The sequence below is a fragment of the Quercus robur genome, chromosome 4 (genome assembly GCF_932294415.1).
Source record: "Quercus robur chromosome 4, dhQueRobu3.1, whole genome shotgun sequence".
In the NCBI taxonomy this organism is placed as follows: Eukaryota; Viridiplantae; Streptophyta; class Magnoliopsida; order Fagales; family Fagaceae; genus Quercus; species Quercus robur.
In genome coordinates, this window is record NC_065537.1 from 13,321,794 (window position 1) to 13,346,443 (window position 24,650).

Sequence of the window (24,650 nt, forward strand, 5' to 3'; positions counted from 1 at the left end):
AGATGTAATCTAATGGTGGATTTGTCAAAATTCATCTCCAATAAAAAGATATTAAGTAAGGTTGTAGCCTAAGGCTATAAACAATTTTGTAGCTAAACTTTGTCCTTTTAAAAATATGAAAATTTATTTTTGTTTATAATGTGTTAAGGACAAATTTTTCACACCACATGGCTTCATTTCATTGGCAACCCGTACCACATCAATATTATCATAGATTTTGGGAGAATCTATTTTAAAGCTCAAAAGAGTCCTTATTCACAAAAATGATGCTGAAGCCCATGGTCCAAAACTCATAGCGATATGATCTCATCAAGGCCCATGGTTCGAGCTCATGGCACAACATCTCATTTTTGGCTCATGATCCAAGCTCATAAGTCTCATCAGGGGAATTTTGGGAGTCGTGGTTTTGAGGGCCAAGAAGTATGTTCAGTAAAGTTCCAGTGGTTCAAAATTGATAAAGGAAAGCATGTTGCTTGGCATGTCTTCCCCAATTCCCTGAACTCTGACGGGTCAGTATGCAAAAGGTAACATTTGGGTAAACCTCTCATATCACATAAGCACTTAAAATTATAAAACTCTCTATACTCTTTACATAAAAATTAATGTCCTTCATATAATATAAGTTTTAAAATATAATCATATCATTCCATATTAGTTATATTATTATTTTTATATAAATTAATTCCAAGCACATGGCTAAATATATATATATATATATATAAATATCTCATATCTAGTATTAAAATGCTCTCCTGACTCTCCAAGATTTGGTTAAAATACAAAAAGATCATATTTATATCTCTAAAACTTCATCAAATATCAACCAACTAGTTTATTACTTACCAAAATTATATATGGACTAAACATATAATTTTTCCAAGAGAAGAAACTTAGCCAAAAACGACTCCAGTGGAACCTGCAACACCTTCTGCACAAGCTGTAACAACTCCAGCGGAACTTGCAACAGCTTCTGCAGAAGCTGAAATAGCTCCAGCAGAAGCTGCAAACAGCTTTTGCAAAAGCTGTAACAGCTCCAATAAATCTGTAGCAGCTCCAACAGGTTGACACATGTCCTAAAATGATGTCATACGCCCATAAATGCCCAATCCCAGCAGCTGTGGTACCAGAAACAAGAGGATACCTTAAAGATCATCTCACCATCTTTAGTTAAATCATGAATTTAATGCCAAGTATTTTTTCTCCAAGCGAAGGATGTCATCCACATGACATCATCCAGCTGTGTCAGCAACATTTAAGTCTCAAAATTTCTTCTTTTGGTTAAAAAACAAAGGACCACTTACTTTGTCAAAGATTTTCCCTTATTTGCTAATTTTCCTTCAACTAAATTCTGATCTAGTTACATACCTTGGCTCTATATAAAGAGGACCAAACTACACACTAAAGACATCATCCATCCCCCCCTATGTTTGAACCCTCTCTCTGATCTTCAATAATTTTGAAACTTCATTCATCTTGCTGCCATATCTCTAAAAGATCTCCATGTCTTTCTTCATCCCTCTCTCATCTTCCATTTTCTGAAACTTTATTCATTTTGCTGCCATATCTCTAAAGATATCTTAACTCTTCTATACTTCTCCATCTCCCTTACAAAAATATATCTTCCTAGACAGCACCATTACACACTATCCATCTCTCCCACACTTCAATACTCTGAAATTTCACTCATTTTTATTGCCTAAAACACATCTCCATCTCATTCTTTATTTCCCATACAAAATCTCCCTTCTTAGAAAGCAACATAACCCATAACACGAATGATCTCATGTATATACTATATTCAACCTTCATATTATCTATCTCACACTTCCATATATTTTATAAACACCTTCCTCACAAAATACCCATACATACTCATCATATATCTTTAAACTCCATGCCTCACATAGCATACAAGATCCATGTCAAACAAAGTATCTACATACAATTCCTATACATATTACAAACACCATATCTCACAATATATATATTTCTTACCATGTCTACACATCTTAAAACGTATCAAAATATTCTTCCAAGAACACATCACAAAAGCCCTTTCTCATGGAAGACATATATTTATAATGCTAAAAGCCCTTCTTATGGAAGGCAAAAAACTTATAAAAATTAAAAGCCCTTTTTATGGAAGGCAATATCACTCATGCTTGACTAAAAAACTAAAAGAGCATTATATGGGGAAAATCATTTAAGTGCATGATTAAGGGGACAAACTTAACCAACCGATGCACACCGCTGGATATGCTCTCTCTCCCTCCAGTTGCACCCATTTTTCCCTTTTCAAACATGAAGTCACCATGAAATGATTCACTTCACCATGCTGCTGAAATGTTAAGCCCACTGGTGTTGTACAGCTAGAGCTACAAAGTCTGAAGGTTGCTGAGATGACTAAGTCCACTGATGTTACGGCTAGAGCCCCAAATTATGAAGACAAGTCATTATATTTTACCTTCAAACTTATATTATTAATTATATTTTATTCACTATCATTATACCACTCAACTAATGTTATTATACTGTTAGAATGTCATCAGCCTATTATTGTTACATGGCTAGGGTCAAAAATCACATAAAGAACAAAGTGATGCTATACAGCTAGAGTCAGAAACACACAAGATAAGTCAATCTTTCTTTATTTTCAAGATTACATTATTCATGTTAATTCATTATTATTTTGCCGTTGGATGCAAGTTATTTTAATATCATCTCACTAATACTTCATTAATGAACATACATATTAATAAATCGATCTACCATTATCTCACATATATTATTTGGACATAAACCATCCTTGGACACATATCTTTTTTGGACATGAACTACCATTGGATATTTATTATTTGGACATGGACCATTGCCGGACATACCTTATCATGTTGAACATGAACCATGAACCGCAACTAGACATGGACTATCGGACTCATCCCATTATTGTACATTGGACACCTAATTAAACACTTTCTAATATTGGACATCACTTAACAAACATAATAATAACGTATCAACTTATCATGCTAAGCATATTATTTATTTATTTCAACCATTTTCATGATTCTAAGACTTTGGGTTTTATCTATTTTGTAGGCTTAAAAAATACACCGATAGCCATTAGTCTATGCGGCCCAATGTCCAATTCTGGGTTGATCTCCCCAAAACAAATCCGGGACTAGCAAAGTCACACCTCCAAAAGGCACGTGGCACACGCAAAAACCGCCCCGACATAATGTAAATTTGTAAAAAAGCAAACTATTTGAAATATATATATATATATATATATTGCTTCTTTAAAAACACAAATTCTTTGGAAACACACATTTAGGCTACACAAAGGCCAAACAAACGAACCCTATAAGCCGAAGCCATCACCGCATAGATGACAGAACCAGCATCGCTGTTGGGAGGCAGCCTATAAGCCACTGTGAATGAGATGAAGGATAACGCGACTACGCAAGCATTGAGTTTCTAAATTGGAAATTTACAATAGGTAAAACTTAATACCTATTTTATATTTGTGGATGAAACAAAAAATATAAAGTATAAAAGAGTAGTACTTACTACCTATCATTAATTATATATATATATATATATATATATTTATATATTTTAAAAGCATCGTTTTTCCGTATAAAAGAAAGTATTTTTTAATTAAATTTACTTTTTGATGTGAAGAAAAGGTAATATTTATAAAGGGAAATATCAACAGAGAAGTATGATATTTATTTACAACAAGGCAGAAAAAGAAAAAGAAAAAGAAAAAAAGGAAGTGGAAATCACTTACGGACATCAGATATCAATAGAAAGTACTTTTATCTAGGGACCAAAACAATATTTTAGTCTTAATTATCCTTTGCACCAGTTTTAGTTTAGGATAAAGCACTTAAAAAAGAAAAATAAAATGATAAAAAAAGAAGGAAAAATGGACATCGCATAACAAGAAAGTACATCATTACAATATGGCATCTACTAAAAATATGCTATAAAACTAACTTCATCTCCCATCATCTAAGTCAAATATTACTTGGTCTCTCACACTATTGTACACATTAGTACTTTTATTACTAGCATTATATTTGTAAGAATCTGATGTCTCACCAAGAATTTGGTTTCTTCTGAGTTGGAATCAACATTGACCCACAAATGCATCTCCGCCTTTTTTAAACCCTCCAATTTGGTTGCTACTTCCTTCATAGTAGGTCTATCTTCCCCTTTCAATCTTAAGCACCTCTTTGCAAGATTGCCACTTCCTTCATTTGCTCCGCCTTTCCTTCTTTCGCTATATGTTTCTCAAGAATTACAAATAATCTATTATCTTTTGAAAAAGATATAAAATATATAGCTAGACTTCTTTCCTCCTCTAACCTATCAAATGAAAGAGCCATTTTTCTTGTTAATAACTCTACAAGGACCACTCCAAAGCTATAAACATCACTTTTCTCCGTCAATTGACTTGTTTGCATGTATTCAGGGTCCAAGTATCCCAAAGTTTCTTGCGCCATTGTAGCTAATTGTGTTTGGTCTAGTGGAACTAATCTTGAAGCTCCAAAATCTGATACCTTTGCTATGTGAGTATTATCTAGCAATATGTTTGAAGACTTAACATCTCTATGGACTATAGGTGGAAAAGCTGCAAAGTGCAAATATGATAGTGCTTCTGCAGTTTTTGCAACTATCCTAAGACAAGTCTCCCATGATATGGTGGATGCCTGGCTTTCATGATGAATGTACTCAAAAAGAGTACCATTGGGTATGAATTCGTAAACTAGTAAAGGAACCTGTGTCTCCAAACAACAATCCAATAGTTTAACTACATTCCTATGGTTAATTTCAGAAAGTACAAGTACCTCGTTTAGGAATTGCTCAATTTGGTTTTCATCGACAGTTTTGGACTTCTTGATGGCCACAATCCTATTATCTGGTAAAATTCCTTTATAAACTGTACCAAAACCTCCGACTTCTTGATGGCCACAATCCTATTATCTGGTAAAATTCCTTTATAAACTGTACCAAAACCTCCTCGGCCAATAATTAAAGTCTCATTGTAATTGTTGGTAGCCTTTTGCAACTCTTCTTTGTTGAAAATTTTGGCTATTGCAGATGAATTTTCTTGTTTGGAGAGTTTTTGTTGTAAAATTAAACCCCCCCCCCCACCCCCCCCCCCCCCCCCCCCTTTTGTTCAAAGAACCTTTGTTTAAGCTTGATTAACCTTCTTTGCTTAACTATACAGCCAAGAACTACAGACAAGCACATCTATGAAGCTTATGCCAACACCTACATTTGAAAGAAATAGAATATTAGCTTGCTAATCTCTATCAAGTACATCTAGGAGCTACTAAGAAGCAAAACGATGAAGCATATGCCCATAGAAATAAACATTATTAATGGACTTTTTATACCATTCTTAGAGGGCCCAAGGGGGAGATGGATTACAATTTTGCAAAGAGTCATTTTTTATATTTTTCTTTTGGACATGATACAGGTTGCTGGTTAGATTTAAATTCATAAGAATTTTTATGGCAATTCTTTTTTCCACTCTTAAAATTTGCATGAATTTCCATTTTTGTGCTAAGCTGTTAAAACTACTTTTTTTCTTTCAGGTAAGTATTATATTAGTTAATTTGACCTAGATCCCACAAATTAAAATTTATGGTAAGATTCATCATGAATGTGAGAGAAGAGAGCACCATATCACTGTATTCTAGCCCCTAATAGCTCCTAATAATTCTCCTATTAACTAATGCTTACAGATATTAATTAGTGCTCCAAATCAAATGAACTAATATGAAATAATCATTAAATAGTATCACTAGACATTCTATTAAATAAGATGGATAATTTTTTTTTTTTTTTTGAGAAACCCAACTATGAGCCTGGAAATTTAAGATGGATAAAAAGTTAAGTAGACCGAAGAGTACAAAGTATAACACTTTTAATAGTTTTGAGATGAAACCAAACTAAATGTAAGCTTAAAGAGTGAAATAATACTATTTAACTCTAAAAGTTAAAGATAGGTTTCAATTAGTCTAACTAGTAAAGCCTCTTATTTAAAAACTAAATCTTAGTTTCAGCTAAATAACCTATTCTCAAATGGACTCTGAGTATACTTACCAACAAAAAGTTTAACTTGTAGCGATGGTTGATTGATAACACAAAGGACGTCTACTCCTACACTTCGGTCCAAATGGTACCCCTCGATTCAAGAACGCATAAATTTCCTTAGTACGTTCATACACTGTTCTCCCAGGGCCTTACAGTTATCATCATTTTCACACTTGTCAATGTCTATAGATGTAAAGCCCATTGTTAAGTGACTTAAAATAAATATAGTAAATATAAAGCAATGACATATTCAAGACCAAGATTTAAAAACAAAAAACAAAAAAAAAAACCAAAACAAACAAAAAGTAAAACAATTAAACAAGGACTTTATTCTTTTTGCTGAGAGAAAAGCAGTAACATATTATTAAAATGAAATGAAAAAGTGTTGCAACATAAGAAGTTTTAAAGAGTTTCTATCTGTTAATTTTCAGTTCAATTCGTTAAATTTTATTTTGTATCTTCATTTCAGTCCTTCAATATTAATCTCTTTTCAATTTAATCTTTCTTTCTAATTCCATCCAATCATGTTATTGTTTATGAGTTTTTTTCACTTTCCAAAACCACATTCCTTTGAGGATTGAATAGTCCAATACAGAGGTGGACAAAAGAATTACATCATATATTAATTAATAGAATTTAAATGACAAAATTGGTATATATATATATATATTAAAGGACTCAATTGAAATTAGGTTAAAATAGAAGAAATAATAATAATTACTATTATTATCGAGAAATTAACATAGATACATGAATTATTACCTTGACAACCATGGCTGGAGGTATGGGTTCCATTAGGAATCAATACACGTGCTATTACCTCCACATATGTAACTCGATTTGTTGGTAACATCATTACATGTCTCAGTACCGATCGCCCAATCAAGAACCATTGGCATATCACTTCTATTTCCCGTAGAGTGCGAAGGGAATCAATGGAGAAAGTGAACGTGCCTTGTTTGCTAATAAACGCATGGCCACAAGGATTGAAACTCTCTACTTTTGTGTAATTATTTATAGAATTGAGCTTGATACTAATATTCCTTAACCCATTAGGAATATCTAGAGACGGTGAAATTGAGGGGCGAGTTGAGCCACGGTGCATTCCAGGTCTTCGACACGCCCTGTACATAACAGTCATGGGCTATATACATACATTGGCATGTCAATCTGGCCTTGGAGGGAAATGTTTGTAATAATGAAGTCTTCAGGTATTACTGGTTGGGTTTTGCCGAAAGAGTTGTTTTTACAGTTGACATAAAAATAATGATCTATGTAACAACCTTCTCTTAGGCCGAATGGATATGGAATTTCCACATCTCCACATCTGTCCGGGCAGTTGTTCAGCGCTATTGGAAATGCTACTGCTGCGGCTGTCAATTCAAATAATACCACAGCAACCCAAGTGAATTGTACAAGAATCCCAATGAAACCCATATCTCCACAGTTTGGGAGAAAAGGAGGTAATTACATATACTTCCTATAATTACATCTAGTCTAAAATGTAAATTACGCTCGTTAAATTTTGTGGTATTTTATTTTTTTCTATAACGTTAAATTGTTTACATTAATCTATAACTAATTCAACTAATTTAATATATTAATGAGAGGAGAATAATCCTCTCTTAAAAGTTACTACGACTTTTGAGTGAAGTTTGTGGTATGTCTTTGTGTTTAAATCTTATTCCATCATTTCTATGCGTTTGTTTCTCACAAATAATAATAATAATAATGATGATGATGATGATAGGGAAGAGCGCAGAGTACATCATAGGCCAGGATATTTTGTATGTGGGATATTCAAGGCTTATGGGTGGATTTGAAGCATGTATCGTGGAGAGAGATAATAGCACAAAGCACCGAATAAAAGATAAGTACTCCAGCTTCAACCGATTTTTTTCTTCTTGCAAAGAGACTTGAGAAATTTTTACACAGGAATCATTTATGAATTTGTTTTCAATGAAATATTATTGAATATACTTTGTTATCATGATTGCTACACGTTTGATAATTGCCATACACTTAGTCTGCAATTATGCAGTTTGCATCAAACAATTATTATATAGTTCAAAATTTTAAGATTATAACTTTCCAAGTCTCTGAAAGTTTCAAACAATAACCAAAAGACTTTGGAAGTTTGGAACAATGTCCAATGACTGAGTGAGATGTTATAACAAGATTAAAGACTTCTAATGGTGTCACTCGTTTTCAATGAGTTAAAAAAAAGTCACGATTAATTTCTCCCACACAAATTTAAGGAGATAAAACTACTAATTAAACTTTTCTTACTTGTTATTTTGAAAGATGTTGTCTTCCCCATAAGTCTACTCCCCCCCCCCCCCCCCCCTAACTTACTAAAATATTACAAAATATATGTACACATATTTTGGAAGGCTCATAGAGCTGCTTAAATCTAGTAACAAAGTTCAAGTAGAGATAGACTATATGTTAGATGAGTTTTCAATAGACATTGCATTTAGATTTATTTTTCTTTTATTCTGAGAACTCATTAAGGCTTTAGGTGTGACTAATAGTTGATTTTGGTTCTTCCATTAGCTACGGAGATGATAGGCAAATAAAAATGAAAAGAACTTAAGGAGGAAGCTGCAAAGAAAATCTAACCGAAGAGTTCCTTTAGCTCCAAAATGTTAAGATTAAATCTGAAGAATTTTTCTTTTACTAAAATTTTAAACCCTAAATATGTTTGTGATTTTAATTTTCGTAAAGTTTTAGTTTTATTGGTTATATTTTTCAAAAAATTCCATGTGGCAACTTATTTGACATAAAAATAATATTTTAATATCACCGTTAACTATATCATCATTTTTTATCCAACACTTAATGCCCATAACCATTTTAACAAAATAACAAAAGGATAGAGACCAACTATATATAGTTTACCCTTTTTTTATATTAATAACTAACTAATATTTATATCTAAAAATCTAAATAAAACGTAAATATGATTTTATCTATAATTTTTTTCTTCCTCTTATTTGTTATATAAATAAATTGAATTACATTGGTGTGCTAAAAATAAATTAAATTACATTTGTGTGTTATTTGAACATTATTATTTATTTTAGGAAAAACATGCAATTCTTATAACATTTAATTATTATAAGAAAGAAAAACTATAGCAAATATTAATATACTTTTAAAAAAATTAAAAAAAAAAACAATTTTTATTCTTTTATTATGATACAAAATAAAAATCTATTTTCATAAAAAAAAAATACAAATATATATTTTGACTCTATTTTGTGCTTATCTTGCGCCCTTTTTTTTGGATAATAAACCTTGCATATGATTAAATATTAGTGATAGTATCAATATTCCTAATTTAAGGATAAATCGGAAACCTCTATCAAAAAAATAGTGATCCCATGGATAAATTATAAAGGAGCATTAGCTCTAGCATGGTTAAAACTGACCAGAAAACATGATTGCTACACGTTCAATTTAGCATAGTTATTAGAGGGACTCCAAAAAGAGCACTAGCATCAGGCATGTTATATCAAGCTATTTTACCACATCAAAACTTACATTTTCAATTTTAGCACATCATTTTATAATACGCAATACATCAGATCTTCTATTTTAACATCACACCACATTAAAATAATATTAAAAAACAAAAAAAAAAAAAAAAAACCCAGCTATATTAAAAAATAAAAATAAACAAAATTGTACCATAGCGATTGTTATTTTTTATTTATCAAATTCCATCAGGCCAAAACAGAAAATTGAGTGAAGGTAGGTGCTAGGGATCATTGTGCTTTCTCCTTCTTTATGTTCTGAATTAATTACTTGAGTGAAGGTAGGAGCTAGGGATTGTCTTGCAACAACTAATGGTATCGTGTTTATACATGGTGTTGAACTTGGCCATAGTATTGGCAATATTCTTTTTTATAGCATGAAATGGTGTTGATTTGGGTAATTTTGCGGCATCCTCTGGTGTTATATGCTATTTAGTAACAGCTGTGAATGGTTCCCTTTAGTGGGTTTGCTTTAAAAACAGACCAAAATTTTTACTGGTCTTGGTTTTTGGGAACAGACCAATTGGACAACAATCGTACTAGCCATGGAAGTAGAGAAATTCTCCTGTATCTTATCAAGCCATGGTTCAAGCTCAATGTTATTGTTAAAGTTTACTTCCCCATTAGTTATTTTCATAATTTGGTCAGTAAACATATTGGTGCCATTGAATGGTCCAATATAGAGAATCTAATGACAACCAGTCTTACCTTCTAGATATATTATCTCAATTAAGGTTTGATATATTAGTTAATGGGATTAGCATATTGCATGTCGTGCGTAGTTTTTCACCTATATAGCTATAACACCCCATTCGGTGGTTTCCTCAACTCCAGACCATGCGCTAGAGATGATCTTTAAAGCAACCTATAACAAAGTCAACAATAGAAATCAATGATCACTCCCAAGAAGTGGGATAAAAAAGGGAAGTAAAAAACTAACAGAATAGAAATTGATTTACTTACTAAAGAAATTATGATTAAATTAAAGTTTGCATTGTCCCTTTCTATCAACAGTTAAGAGTCAAACTCAACATCTACCAAAATGGATGTGTTTTGCGCCTTTAAAAAATAAGCAAGGGCCTGCCTCTTTTGCACACAGGTGGGACTTGGGAGAAGAGGTTCCATTTGAGTTAAATCTCCTTGGCTTCCAGCACAAAAGTTTAAAGAACAAATAGAACCATATCTGATCATTTTGATTCAACAGAGATCCTAGCCAATTTCGTTTTGTCCTTTTATTATTATTTTGAAAATTATGTTTACGCTCTTCCCAATGGAACAGATCCTCTCCATTTTATGTACTCAAGCAAATTATTATGGGGTTTTTCAGGGGCACTTATATTCCCCTACAGCAATTACTAACTTACTAAAAGGAGCAAAGAGATTATGACCTCCTTACTAGAGAAATCTGAAGATTTTTCATTATCCTGTCTAGAAAAATTAGGCCTTTCTATTTCCTCTTTTTCATGAAGGAGCTTTCTTTCTTAAAATGATAGGTTTACAATGTAAACAACACACTTCAACCAAAAAACAGACAAATATTTTATTCCCAAGGTATGATGAAACAATTGCAAAGATCAATACACTTATATTTCTTATAGATATTCACTTGTTAAAAATTTAAAACATCAATATTCTTTTCAATTCAACATTTATTTTGAGCATAACATAGGTTACGGTGATTACGAATTCAGTAAGTTGCTGCGTGCATAGCACAAAAAGCAGTAGGCCAAGGCAACAAGGTTGTAGCTGACTTTGCTACATGACCACAAACATGGAAAAAGGAAGGAAATCAAAACATGATTTTCAAAATCCATTGGTTTCATGTCTAACTTTTTTTTTTTCTTTTTTCTTTTTTTTCTTTTTAAGAAATGTTTCATGTCTAACTTACTAATAACAAAACACACATAACAGATGGAAAAGACATTAAAATTTGAAATATATAGGTGGTGAAGGTATATCTTTCCTCTACATAGAGTAGAAAACTTAAGCTAAAAGAAACTAAGAGTTGGCTTAATATATGCAAATCCAAAAAGGCATTCGTTGATGCATTATCAATCCCAACAAAACTGCTACAAGCAATCCCCAGAACAAAACTGCTAAACTTCTTGAGAACTACTTCCAAGGCTAAAGAACTCCTATTTCACGACATAAGAGCAATCATGTTCAGAACTACAACTTGGATTTTCAAATTGATTACTTTTACCACAAAGTCCTCTGTAAAAAATGGATGTGCTTCTGTAGGTAAGATGTAACAGAGTTCAACCTTTTAGATTGAGCTTTCTTTGGAATGGAGACATGCTTAGAAGATTCTAGATGTCAGGAACATCAATATGACACTAAAGAATCTCCTTCAACATCTCCTTATAGCCAGTCAAAATCAAGTATCACTCCATAAACCATTATTATGAGAAACCTTCTTTACAGATTCATTAGAAAATGAACTTCCAAGTTTGTAATGTTGACCATTAGCAAGTCATGCGTCAAACTTCTGGATTATGAAGATGAGGGGTTGTGGCTGGGTTTGATGAAGGAGACGAACCATTTCTAGTGACTGTTAGTTTTGTCAGAAAATAGAAGGATTTGAGAAAAACAAAAACTAGACCAAAATTGGTGCCAAACAGAAATAACAAAAAATGAATACAGGATTTGAGAAGAGAAAATGAGTACAGAAAATGAAAATTGAAAAGGAACCAAACAGCACCAAAAATTCCCTTTTTCTTTTCCTTTAATTGCCAATAATATCCAGGCAGAAAGGGCACTGTACCACAGATATCAAACTAGTAACACAGCATTATAAAATCCGTTAGATTCTACCAAGATTTTCAAAAAGAGCTGAGAAGGTAAAACCATATACCAGCAAACAAACCAAATCTACACTTCACTTGTTCACAAAGCAGTCAAAATCATTTAAAAAGACTGAGAAGAAACACCAGGTTAGGCATAATACTGAAGAAATCAAAATACATCACAGAATGAAAGGCATATATAAACCACAAATTTGTATTAGATTTCTCTATCTGCACTATCCTTATTTTTTCAAAGGAAGTAAATTACTTTCAAATGATAATGAATATTAAAATTTAGTTGCTTTGATAAAACAGTATATAATTTTCTGTTTAATGGCATGGAAAAATCAGACCAACAGATCCAATTACTAAAATGACAATTCTTCTAACGTTTCCTTTCATACATAGAGGCTCATGCACCTTCTTCCACATTACTTTATCCTATTAATCTTCCACTATTTTAACCTCTATGTACAGTAAGAAGAATAAAAAATTCTATCCCAATGTGTCCCATATAGGTTCATTTCATCTACATACACGAAGGAATTGAAGAAAAACAGGGATTGCGGTGGCAGAGGAATGCTTCTTAGAGTACTGAAACAGCTACATACAGTTGGGTTTTAGCTGATTTTTCACGCGTTTTCTGGTTTTATTTCTTCAACTTATTCTTCTTCATCTGTGAACTTGCCCGTAAGTAATTCTATCAATTTTTTTCCATTTGGAGGCAGGAATTGAGAGGGAACAAGAAAGACCATGAACATAGAAGTAGAAAATGGGAAACTAAACGGACTAGATTAACCAGGCCAAATCCGGTGGGTTGAACGAATCAGAAGTTTTTTTTTTTTTTTAATTTGTGTAACACCTTAAAATTAATTAACGAAATCAAATTAATTTTTTTTATGTAATTGCAACCTAGAGTTCCCTTTTTTTAAAAAAATAGAATAGAATTTCAACTTATGGCATCAAGTCTTTCATAATTGTTCTTGTTATCACAGTAAGACATTAATTAATTTTTGGTATAAGTGGATTTGAATTCCAGATCTATAATTCGACGATAAAAAATTTCCCAATTGAGTTACCTGTAACAAAAATAAATAATAAATAAATAAATAAACTTAAATGGTCTATTATTTAATTCTTTTTTTTTTTTTTACTTGGAGGATCAATAATGCTTAACATTAAGGAATCCAAAAGTAGAAGTATAAAGACACGAATTGGAAACCACGACTAAGCCAAGAGTCTTGTAGCATAACTGGTATAAAGTGGTGTTTTCCTATAGAGCTGTCCAAGGTTTAAATTCCTCATTTTGCATTGTAACTACCAAAATCCAATTAATTAATTATTTAACAAACATTTCTTTTAAGATTTGATAGTTGGGACTTGGGGGAGGATTTGAACCCATGATATTTTTACTAAAAACAACCGAATGTATCAATTGAGTTTCAAGGTTGTTGGCTTTTTATTTTTTATTTTTTATTTTTTACAATAATTATATTGGAAAAAGCAACATTCATAATTCTAATCTCTTTTCATTTCCTCAACATTCCAAGAAACCAAACAGAGCATAAACGATTTTACATTGGCAACTTTAATGAACAACACTATAAAACTTTAAAACCCAAATTCTAACAATTGAAGAAAGAATTCTTCGAAACTCTACCTGGCGACTGAAACTGCAGTGACTCGACGAGGCTGAGTGACGCCGATGATTCCAGACTTGGTTTAGCCTCTGCGGTGCAGAATCTGAGAGACCTGGGTGCTCTTTCCTGAACCGGTCTCTCCGATTATCACCACCACCGGGTTCCGGTCCACCGTTTCTACGATTTGCTCCTCTAATTGGAGGATCGGAAGGTTCGCCATTGATGAACCAAACAAGGCTTTTTTTTTTTTTTTTTTTTTGCTAAACAATGAACCAAACAAAGCTAACATGCAGAGTGAAGTAAAATTTAATGAATAAATTAGGGTTTTTGATAATAAAAAATTTAAAAAAAAAAATTGTTTGATTGGCTTAGCTAAACCGTTGGTTATACTGACTTGTACAGCGACTCTTTATGATTTGTACTTTGTACTTTTGTAATGCTATTTATATATTCATTTATGTGTTACCCCTAGTCGGTTATCTTAAAATAATTGTTAATAAATTATTTTAAAAAAATTTTATATAATTTTTAAAGAAAATTATAAAATTGTCAATTTTTTTTTTAAATTGTTGACTAACAAATACTTTTAGAATATTTATTAATTTTTTCCTTTAGTTTGTACATTAAAATAGAGGGATTGATTAAAATTCTATGCAACCTAATGCAAAAAATAAAATAAAATAAAAAATTGTTATCATCATCACGATAAGACACTAATCAGTTTTTGGAGTAAATAGATTCAAATTCTACATCTATAATTCGATTGTAAAAAATTTTCAGTTAAGCTAACTGTAACAATAACAACAACAAAACCCTTAAATGGTCTATTCTATTGTTGTTGTTGTTGTTGTTATTATTATTATTATTATTATTATTATTTTAGTTTGGGGATCAATACTACTTAACATTAAGAGCACTAGCATTTGGGGATGCACAAAAAAAAAAAAAAAATTATATCCTCAAACACCACTTTGTCTATTTTATCATCTCATTTTACAATTTACTCAACATCTCAACCTCTATTTTTACATACAACTCATTAAAATAATATAAACTACCATAATCAAATAATAAAATAGATATAAAACTACCTATCTTTCTCCTCTTCCATCTCTCCTCTCTCTTCCTCTCTGTCTCTCTCTTTCTCACCCAAACTCAACTCCTCCACCACCCACCAGCCAAACCCAAATCAAGCCAACCATTGAAATTACCAACAACCACTATACCACGACCACTCTAATCAACAAACACCACCAAAACCACAAACTCAAAACAACAAACCCATCCACCACCCACCACTCCACCATTCACCACAAACCATCGAAACAACCATATCACCACACCCAAATCGAAAACAACCACATAACCATACCCAAATATTGCATACAGATGTACACATATTTAGAAAAAGGTTGTCCATTATATAACAAATAGTAATAACTTAAGGGTATTTATGAAAGAAAATTATTTGCACTCTCCCCAAAATTATCAAAAGATGGTTAAAAAGATTAAAACAATACTAATTTATCTCTTCATATTATTTATCAAACAACAAGAAATATGAGTTTTACATAATGAAAAAAAACAAAAGTCTTTGAGCACGGTAGAGTCCCCTCCTTGTTTTCTTCCCCACATCAAAGATGCACGTAGTAGGCAATGAGCATATGCCTCATGGTTTGATGCGTTGAACAATTTTGTTACAACCTAAAAAAGATTATAAGCTAACCAAGGGCTTTGTAGTTGAATTGACATCTCCCCATGTACAAAATGCCTAGCAACATGTTGTAATTATCTATATATATATGTGTGTGTGTGTGTGTGTGTGTAAAAGATAGAGTACTAAGTATAAAGGGAAACACAATATTTTTATCTATATAAATGTCATCCTATTTGAAAGTAGCTCTTGTGATTTAGTATGAAGCAAAATAAAAGTGACAACGGTTAAATTTTTGTCAATAGTTGATCCAGATTCAACTTCCTAAAAAGGATTTAGAAATGTGTCATTGACAAGGGATGAGAATGCAACTGGAATACACAAGAATTTTATTGGCATATATATAATTTCCTTAGCAAAAAGGAATGGAAAATATCTTCGAAATTGAATCTAATGTTCTGTTTTTTGGAGACTCTCAAAAGAATGTAAGTTTACAGCTATAATAAATCAAACAGTTATGAACTTTTTTCCATAACAAAAGGAAAGAAAGAAAAAGAAAAGAAAAGAAATGGTCGTCTATTATTATTCTATTTTATATTTTATTTTAAAGTATTTTTAATTGAATCAAATTGTAAATAGTCAGTCATTAATTAAATCCCCCTACTTTTTCTCCCAAAAAGAAACCAAGTATTATGTTGGCTCCACCACTGTATGCATGAATTGGAATTTTATAACACAAAATTAGAACCGAGTAATGATATCACAACATGTCACATACTCCGTAATACACACTCACCTTACAAATTCTACCACGTCAACTGAAATTCTACTTTTAAACAATGATTTCAGTTAAATTGTAAAATAATGATTTTAAAACACGATTTCGTAATTAAAACACGATTTATATATATAACTTTTAGGCATAAATACACTTTTGGTCCCTACATTTTGGGTTATATTTCGATTTGGTCCCTAAACTGATTTTGCTCCTAGGTTAGTCTTTGATTTTTTTAAATCGTTTTTAAAATGGTCTCTGCCGTCAACCCAATTACGAAAAATGTTGAAGTGACAAACGGATTTCACTGTTTGCTGACGTGACTAATAAAATAATAGTAAAAAAATATATTTAACATTTTTTAAATGCCATGTCAACATTTAAATTAATAAAAAAAGCCAGCTAAGAAAATTTTAAAAAATAAATTAAATTTTAAAAAAAAAAACCTAAAATCTAATTTAAACTAAAATCATTTCTTAAAAAATAAAAATTCATAATCGTTTTAATTCTTTTTGCTTTTGCTTTTGGTTAACCTCATCAGCTTAAACCCATAAATTGAGATGAACATCAAACCCATAAATTTACATGAAATCCAAAAAATGAAGTGAACATCAAACCCATAAATCAATGTCAAACAACAAACCCAGAAAAATTACATCAAACCCGCAAATTTACAACCCAGAAATAAACATATAGAGAGATCAAGCAACAAACCCACTGAGATGAACAACCCAGAAACCATAAGCAGCTCCTTATTTCAGTCATCAACAAACCCAGACCTTAAAATCTCTGCTTCGGTCATCCACTTCGTCAATGGCTAGATCTGAAATGTCACACCGAGTCACTGAATTGCAAGGCCAACAATGATGGCTTTCGTGACTCAATTTCAACGAGCTCGGTCTGGACTCACCCATTTCATGGCTTTCATCTCTTCAGAAGCACCACTTAAGACCCCACAACCAGCAGCACGATCAGCTGTTGTCACCGTTTCCTTCTCCACGGCCACATCGATCTCCACGACCACAGCCCACCCCCACTGAAACCCAGAAAAACCATTAATCCAAGACCCATGGATTACCGATCTCCACCCCGACCACCCCAACCACACCGATCTCCACCCCAACCACGAATCTCCACCTCCATTACCGACCACCCCATAGAAATCTAGAAAAACCTAGAGATTAGAGAGTTGGGTTTAGAGAGAGAAAATGTTAGAGATTAAGAGAGAGAGAGAGAGAGAGAGAGAGAGAGAGAGAGAGAGAGAGAGGGATTGAAAGCTTGAACAAAGAAAGATACAAACACAAATACGCACCAAGAGACAAAGAAAGAAAGGATTTGAAAAAAAAAAGAAAAAAAAAAGAAAAAAGAAGAAAGATATAGACACAAACACTGAGAAAGAGAGGATTTGAAAAAGTTTTTTCTTTTTTTGTTTTTGATTTTGAATTTTTTCAATTTAATTTTTTAAAAATTATTTTAATTTTTTTATTAATTAAAATGCTGACTTGTCATTAAAACACTGACATAGATGCTGATGTGGTATTTTTTAATATTATTTATTAGCCACGTCAGCAAACAGTGAAATCCGTTTGCCACTTCAGCATTTTTCGTAACTGGGTTAACGGTAGGTACCATTTTAAAAACAATTTTAAAAAATCAAGGACTAACCTAGGAGCAAAATCAATTTAGGAACCAAATCGAAAAACGACCTAAAATATACGGACCAAAAATGCATTTACCTCTAACTTTTATTAATTGGAGCACTCCCATGTTGGTCATGAGCGTACTAAATCATAGTACAATAAAAATGTGGGAAACCAGAAGGCCAAGAACATCCTTCAGGAGCTGCACCATATGTAAGCAATGATTAGGAATTTCAAAACCATAATCATTATGAATGGGAACTGAGCAATGATTAGAAATTCCCAAACTCTCTAAGATATTAAGGGGATGTTTGGTTTGTGTTTCCAAACAACCATTTTTAATTTTTAAACAGCATTTCATGTATTTCCACATACTTTTTCACCCACACGTATTTCCATAAATGTTTTTAAACAACAATTTTCAGTTTTTAAACATATGTACCAAACGGGTCAATTGGTCTTTTTTTACTTTTGCATTTGGCATGTGTCTAAATTAAAATAATTTAATTAAACAATTATGCTAGGATGATGCCTTTTTCTTATTTTGCAGTGTCCTAGACAACAGTCATCAGTCCATTATAGCCAGAGAGACAAGTTTCTAAAAAAAAAAAAAAAAAAAAGAGAGACAAAACATAAATAATAATAATAATATTAATATATTCACCACAGGTATCAATATGGGCTAATATAAATGTAAAGTAGATAGGATTATATATTATGATACTTGTTTATAAGGAGTTTTTATAAATCTCACCCTGATATTCTGACTTTCAGAGTTAGTTTTTTAGGGTTTTTTTTTTTTTTAAGTTTTTATTAATCAATGAATCTGCATCAAAGAATTCTGCTATATATAGTCCATAGTGTACGCTAGTTAACAGAATGACCCTTAAATTCTATATATATAGTCCACAGTATACGCTAGTTCCATCCAATTCATCCTTAAGTTCACTAAAATAATATCATTTAAGAATATGAAAAACATTAAAGTAATGGCAAGATTGAACGCTGGATTACTAACTTGAAAACATATTTGAAGTTAAAGACTGAAAAAGAAAAAGAAAAAAAAAAAAGAAACTTAAATGATTGATTTGAAAATAATTTTAGATATGACGATGTAATTTGGAGTTTAAACTTGAATTTTCTTGATCATTGCATGGCATAGTAAAAAGTAGATAATTAGATATTTAATTATAGTCAATTTTAATTTTTAATTTATTTGAGGAAAAAGTAATGGATGATGTAAAACTGGTCATGATAACATAATTGCTACAAGTTTGATTATTGTCACACGTTTAGTTTGTAATTCTATAATCTACATCAAACAATTTTTACATAGCCTAAAAATTCAAGACTATAGCTTTCCAAGTCTTTGGAAATTTCAAACAATAACCAAAGACTTGGCGAGACGTTAACAAGATTAAAGTCTTCTAATGGTGTTACTTGTTTTCATGGTTGAAGGGATCTAGTATATCGATGACTTAAAAAAAATGTGATTATTTTCTCCAAACATACAAATTTTAAGAGATAAAGGTACTAATTAAACGTTTCTTAAATATTACTTTGGAAGATTCCTAAATCCCACCACCCCCACTCCAGCCCCCACAAAAAAAGGAAAAAAAAAGTATGTATAAATAATTAGAAATGAGCAATGATTAGAAATTCCAAAACCCTCTGATCCTGAGTTCTTGATTGCCTCTTTTTTACTTGTGCTTTTGGCATGTGCCTAAATTACAATGATTTAATTAATATATAGTATCTATAAGATGATTCATCTGTTTGAACTGGACTTTTATTTGGTTAAAAAATATTCTCATTAATGAAGGGTAACTTCTCTAAGAAATAGAATTATAAATGTTAAATAACAAATTTCATTTTAAATTAAAAAAGAGAACTCCTAAAATTTAAGATTTTTTCCCCTCACGTTCATCTTTTTATTCCCTAAAATTTAGCCCTTTTATACTTTTTTTCATCCAAATAAAAGTAAAGCATCCCCAATTTAAAAAATTAAAAATTAAAAACTAAGAGAACTCCTAAATTTAGCATTTTTTTCCCTCACGTTCATCTTATTTTTCTCCTACCCAAACTTTTCTCCGTATCACTATACCACTTTCAAACAAACATTTAAAAAAGAAATTACAGTTGCTGCTTATTTCTATAATTTATTTTTTTATTTTTTTGAAAAATAAAAATATATGTGTGGGGCCCAATAATTTATGGGTCATGTCCACTTGCTCGTGGGAAGTTCAAAGGCCCAAGCCAAAGAAGACTACGGCCCAAGCTCAATAACATAAAGCCCAAATGGCCCGGAGATGTTGCCGAGGACAATTCAGTCCTCGGCAGACCTGAAATTCCACCTAGAAGAGGGGCAAAAACGGTATAGGACCAGACTGGAAAGGAGACCTAAAATATCTTGGGAAAGCTGCCCTCATGACCCTTCCCAGATAAGACTTTGCATCCAGCAGAGCCGGATTCTTCGGCTTTATCAACCACCCCCAGTGATTCTGGGATTAGACTGACGGGACAAATATCAGTCTTGGAAAGGTTGACCCTACACGTGGACGAAGGATAGCGAGCATCGGCGAGTATAAAAGAGAAAGTAAGTGATCTGGACAAGGGAGGCTGGGAAAAAAGTAGAAAAGAAACCAGGAGCTCCCATCCCACTTGGAGGAAAAGAAACTCCAGGGAGGAAAACACCTGAACTGTGTATGCCACCACAAAAAAACTCACCACCGGGTAACCGAGGGAAAACCTTAATGCTCCACGGAATAAGTCCGAGGAGCCCAACCTTCAAGCTACAAAGCTGTAGGGTCTGGGTGCCCAAGCTTGACCCCCTCTTTTATGTTAGTGCCCCTAAAATCAGGACCGGATCATTGCCCCGTGATCAATGGCTAGCCTTTTAAGCCCACTCTCTACAAATCATATTGTGAGGGATCTTTCATGTACGAGCCCAACATCATTATTGGGCCGTTAAGAAAATCGTGTCCCTACAATATGTTTCCAAATATTAATAGATGCAAATTATTAACTTTTATTCAAAAAAATAAAAGAGTGCTTGAGACGCACGTGCTTATTGTCTATTTAAATATAATTTTGTCAAGAGGATGCCTTTGTCTTATTTGCTGCTGGGTCCTTGACATTGTGCTAAAAGTCTAGCGTTATTGTCATAAGCTAATTATTTCCATAAACTGATGGTCCTAATACTAAATAGGCAGAGACAAAACTTGAAAGTACGAGCGAATTGAAATCTAAAGTTGATAAAATTATTAATAATTTTTTTAATAAACAGTAGATAGTCTTATAAATAAATAAAAATAAACAATAGATAGGATTATTATTATGATAAACAGTAGATAGTCTGATATTTTTTTCACTTTCAGAGCTACTTTTTAGAGTGACCCACAACCGCAAGACCATAATTTTGTCCCGCAAGACCATAGATATTATTAATAACTAGTCGCTAATCCGTGCAATGCACGAGATAGTTAAACAAAATTTATACATATTCACTTTTATTGGTACAATCATTTGAAAATAATTCTAACTAATACCCAAATGTAAGAGACACATTGACTTACTATTTAAAGTAGTCTTCTGAAGAATTTACACATATTGTGCAACTGAGCCTTAATTTCTCATCAACAATAAAAACATGGAAATTCAAAACATTGAAAGAAAATAAAAATTACAACAATTAATTCCATTATTTTTCATGCTATACTTTGTAATTGTACGAAATTAAGTCAACTCAATTTAAGTAGTTGTAATAAAATTGGCTTCTACTATTATCTATTCTATAGAGATATGAACATATTGGATTTCTCAAACAATTACCGGTATTGCAATAAAATGATTTATTATTGAAAATAAGAAACAAAGAAAATCTGTCTATAACTTAAGAAACACAATATAATAAAATTAAAGAGATAAAATTTTCGGAGGACAAAATATTATAGATAATTTTAGAAACATATTATACACTTAAAAGAGTTAGTAATTTATAGCACTTACCCCCCACTATTAGTATACAGATACCAAGTGCGGTCATCGTAACCCTTTGAAAGAACCTTCCCCAATTGGACCCTATCAAAAAAAAAAAAAAAACATCCAATTAACAAAATTGATCCAAAAGGGTCTAAAAAGCACACAAAATCAATTCAAAAAACAAAAATATGAGACAAACTAATTACTTTCCGCTGCCAATGAAATCGTCTTTGTATTGCTGTTCCAAACTGCAACACTTATCTCTCTAAGGCCTTCAATTAACGAAAACACAAACTTTTCTTGGAATACTGGAGTATTATGACTATCTATACACACAAAAAAAAAAAAAAACAAAATCAGCATAACTCACTATAACTCTATAGAAGCCTCAAAAATATAAAGAGAAATTAAAGGGGTTGAATTTGATATTTACATTTGGAGAGAGAGAGTTTGCAGAAACTGTGGCTTTATATTTCTTAACTTGAGAGAGGGGTAAGGTTGCTAGGGTTTTGAGGGTAAGGTTGATAGAGTTTTGAGGTGTTATAATGTTTTTATTTTTATTTTTTATTTTTTAAATATTGTGCTGACGTGGAAAATTGTGATATCAGCAGAGGTTTCGATTTTATATATACTAGTTAAAAGCCCGTGCGTTGCACGGTTTTATCATAAACTTATATAATATATACTTTATGTGATAAACAATAAACAAATAAGTAATTATTATAATGACAAACAGAATATCTGTTATCTAACTATGAAGGAGAAATTATGATACTCTTAGCAGGTATTTTGAAGAATTGATAATAGTAACGAAACAATCTCATCACACACGCATAGATTCACACATCAATTTTTTATATAATTTCTTAACAATCAAACTAATATTATTAAAAAAAAAATCAATTGAAAATTATGATATTCTTACCAAACCATGAAGGAGAAATTATGATACTCTTAGCAGGTATTTTGAAGAATTGATAATAGTAACGAAACAACTAACTATTATAATTAAAAAAAAAAGTAATAAAATGTATTGGCATAATAACTATCAAATATAAAATGATAACAACTAAAAAAAAAAATTTATTATTTTGTAACATACCAATTGTGTTCTAATGAGTATTTTGTATTTTTGGGAGATTGTTGAACACCTCTTTGTACACTATATTTTTAGCGCATAGAAAAAAAAAATATTAGCATTTATCTAAAAACAAATAGAGAAAAATGAAACGTAAAATTTTTGAAAAATTAAAAATATTTACACCTTCAACAATTACAAACATAATAACATATTAATAAGATGCACAACAATTGCAAAGAGTATAATATATTTTAAAAATAATATTTTTGCAGTGAAGCCTCATTGGTGTGTGCAAGTTATGGTTCTATGGAGGCACTAACCTGATTCAAGCCCTTTAGCGGCAATTAAAAATTAAAAACATATTATAATATATAATTAAAAAAAATAGCATAAACATTAATCATAGATTCACAGATCAATTTCTTATATAATTTCTTAACAATCAAACTAATATTATTAAAAAAAAAAATCAATTGAAAATCCATAACAATTAAACTTAAGGAAATCAACTTAAACAAATACACAAAATATATTCAATTTGATGGGAAAAAATATATTCAATTTGATGAGAAAAAAAGTAGAGTAAACAAATACGTACTTGTAAAGTTGTAGGTAGAAGAAGAGAATAATAGAGATTGTAGGTAGAAGAAAAGAATAATAATGCAAAGGAACCGTATGATATGTATTAATTATGAATTATTTGATATATATATATATATATATATATATACAAACTCCACGTTGAAGAATTTTATATGAACAAAAAGTCTAAAGTTAATTAAACAACCATGTAGTTAATCAACGGTAGTTAATTGTTCTTTGCCGGTCAACTTCTTATCTTCATCAATAACGTTTATTTTTTATTTTTATTTATTTTTTATTTTTTTTGGGATATATATGGTTTTATAGTTGCAAATTGCCGGTCAACTTCTTATCTTCATCAATAACGTTTTTTTTTTTTTTTTTTTTTTTTTGGCCTGAGCCACACATTGTAGGTCGGTCTGGCCCTTTTTTTTTGTTAAATCAGCCTTTTCTCTCGGGAAAGTGCTATATCATCTCTACATATGTGTCTATCTAATGTGTAAATTGTGTCTATCTTATGCTATATCATCTCTACGTACGTGTCTATCTAATGTGTGAATTGTGTCTATCTTATATATATATTTTTTTTAAATCTAAAAATTTTAAAAATTTTTTAAAAATTTCTACAATTTGGTGAAGCCACTAGGCGCAACCACGGCGTCTAAGCCCAACTTTTATTATATATAATATGATATAATATGATATGATATATAGATTAACGGGTTGAAGATATATAAATGTAATAGAGTGACCCACAAGACCTTTAATTTTCCAAATCATTGGCCCAACCCATAAAATAAGCTAACACGACACGATGGATTAATTGTCTTGTTAATAATCGCGGCCTATAACTATAAATAT

The 24,650-nt window shown here is 31.5% G+C and overlaps 1 protein-coding gene and 1 long non-coding RNA gene across 2 annotated transcripts; both read right to left on the reverse strand.

The window, feature by feature from the left end:
- Positions 1-890: 890 nt before the first annotated feature.
- On the reverse strand, positions 891-7,548 carry LOC126721411 (wall-associated receptor kinase-like 22). Its single transcript, XM_050424444.1, has 6 exons — positions 7,395-7,548; positions 5,026-5,100; positions 4,375-4,960; positions 4,108-4,288; positions 3,361-3,477; positions 891-1,073 (listed from the first exon to the last, which is right to left on the reverse strand). Exons 1-6 carry the CDS (start codon positions 7,546-7,548, stop codon positions 891-893), a joined length of 1,296 nt encoding a protein of 431 aa, XP_050280401.1.
- Positions 7,549-10,354: 2,806 nt separating this feature from the next.
- On the reverse strand, positions 10,355-14,467 carry LOC126720622 (uncharacterized). The gene is made up of 2 exons (XR_007653547.1): positions 14,097-14,467; positions 10,355-10,515 (listed from the first exon to the last, which is right to left on the reverse strand). It is a non-coding gene; the product is annotated as an uncharacterized LOC126720622 (long non-coding RNA).
- Between the last annotated feature and the right edge of the window lie 10,183 nt (positions 14,468-24,650).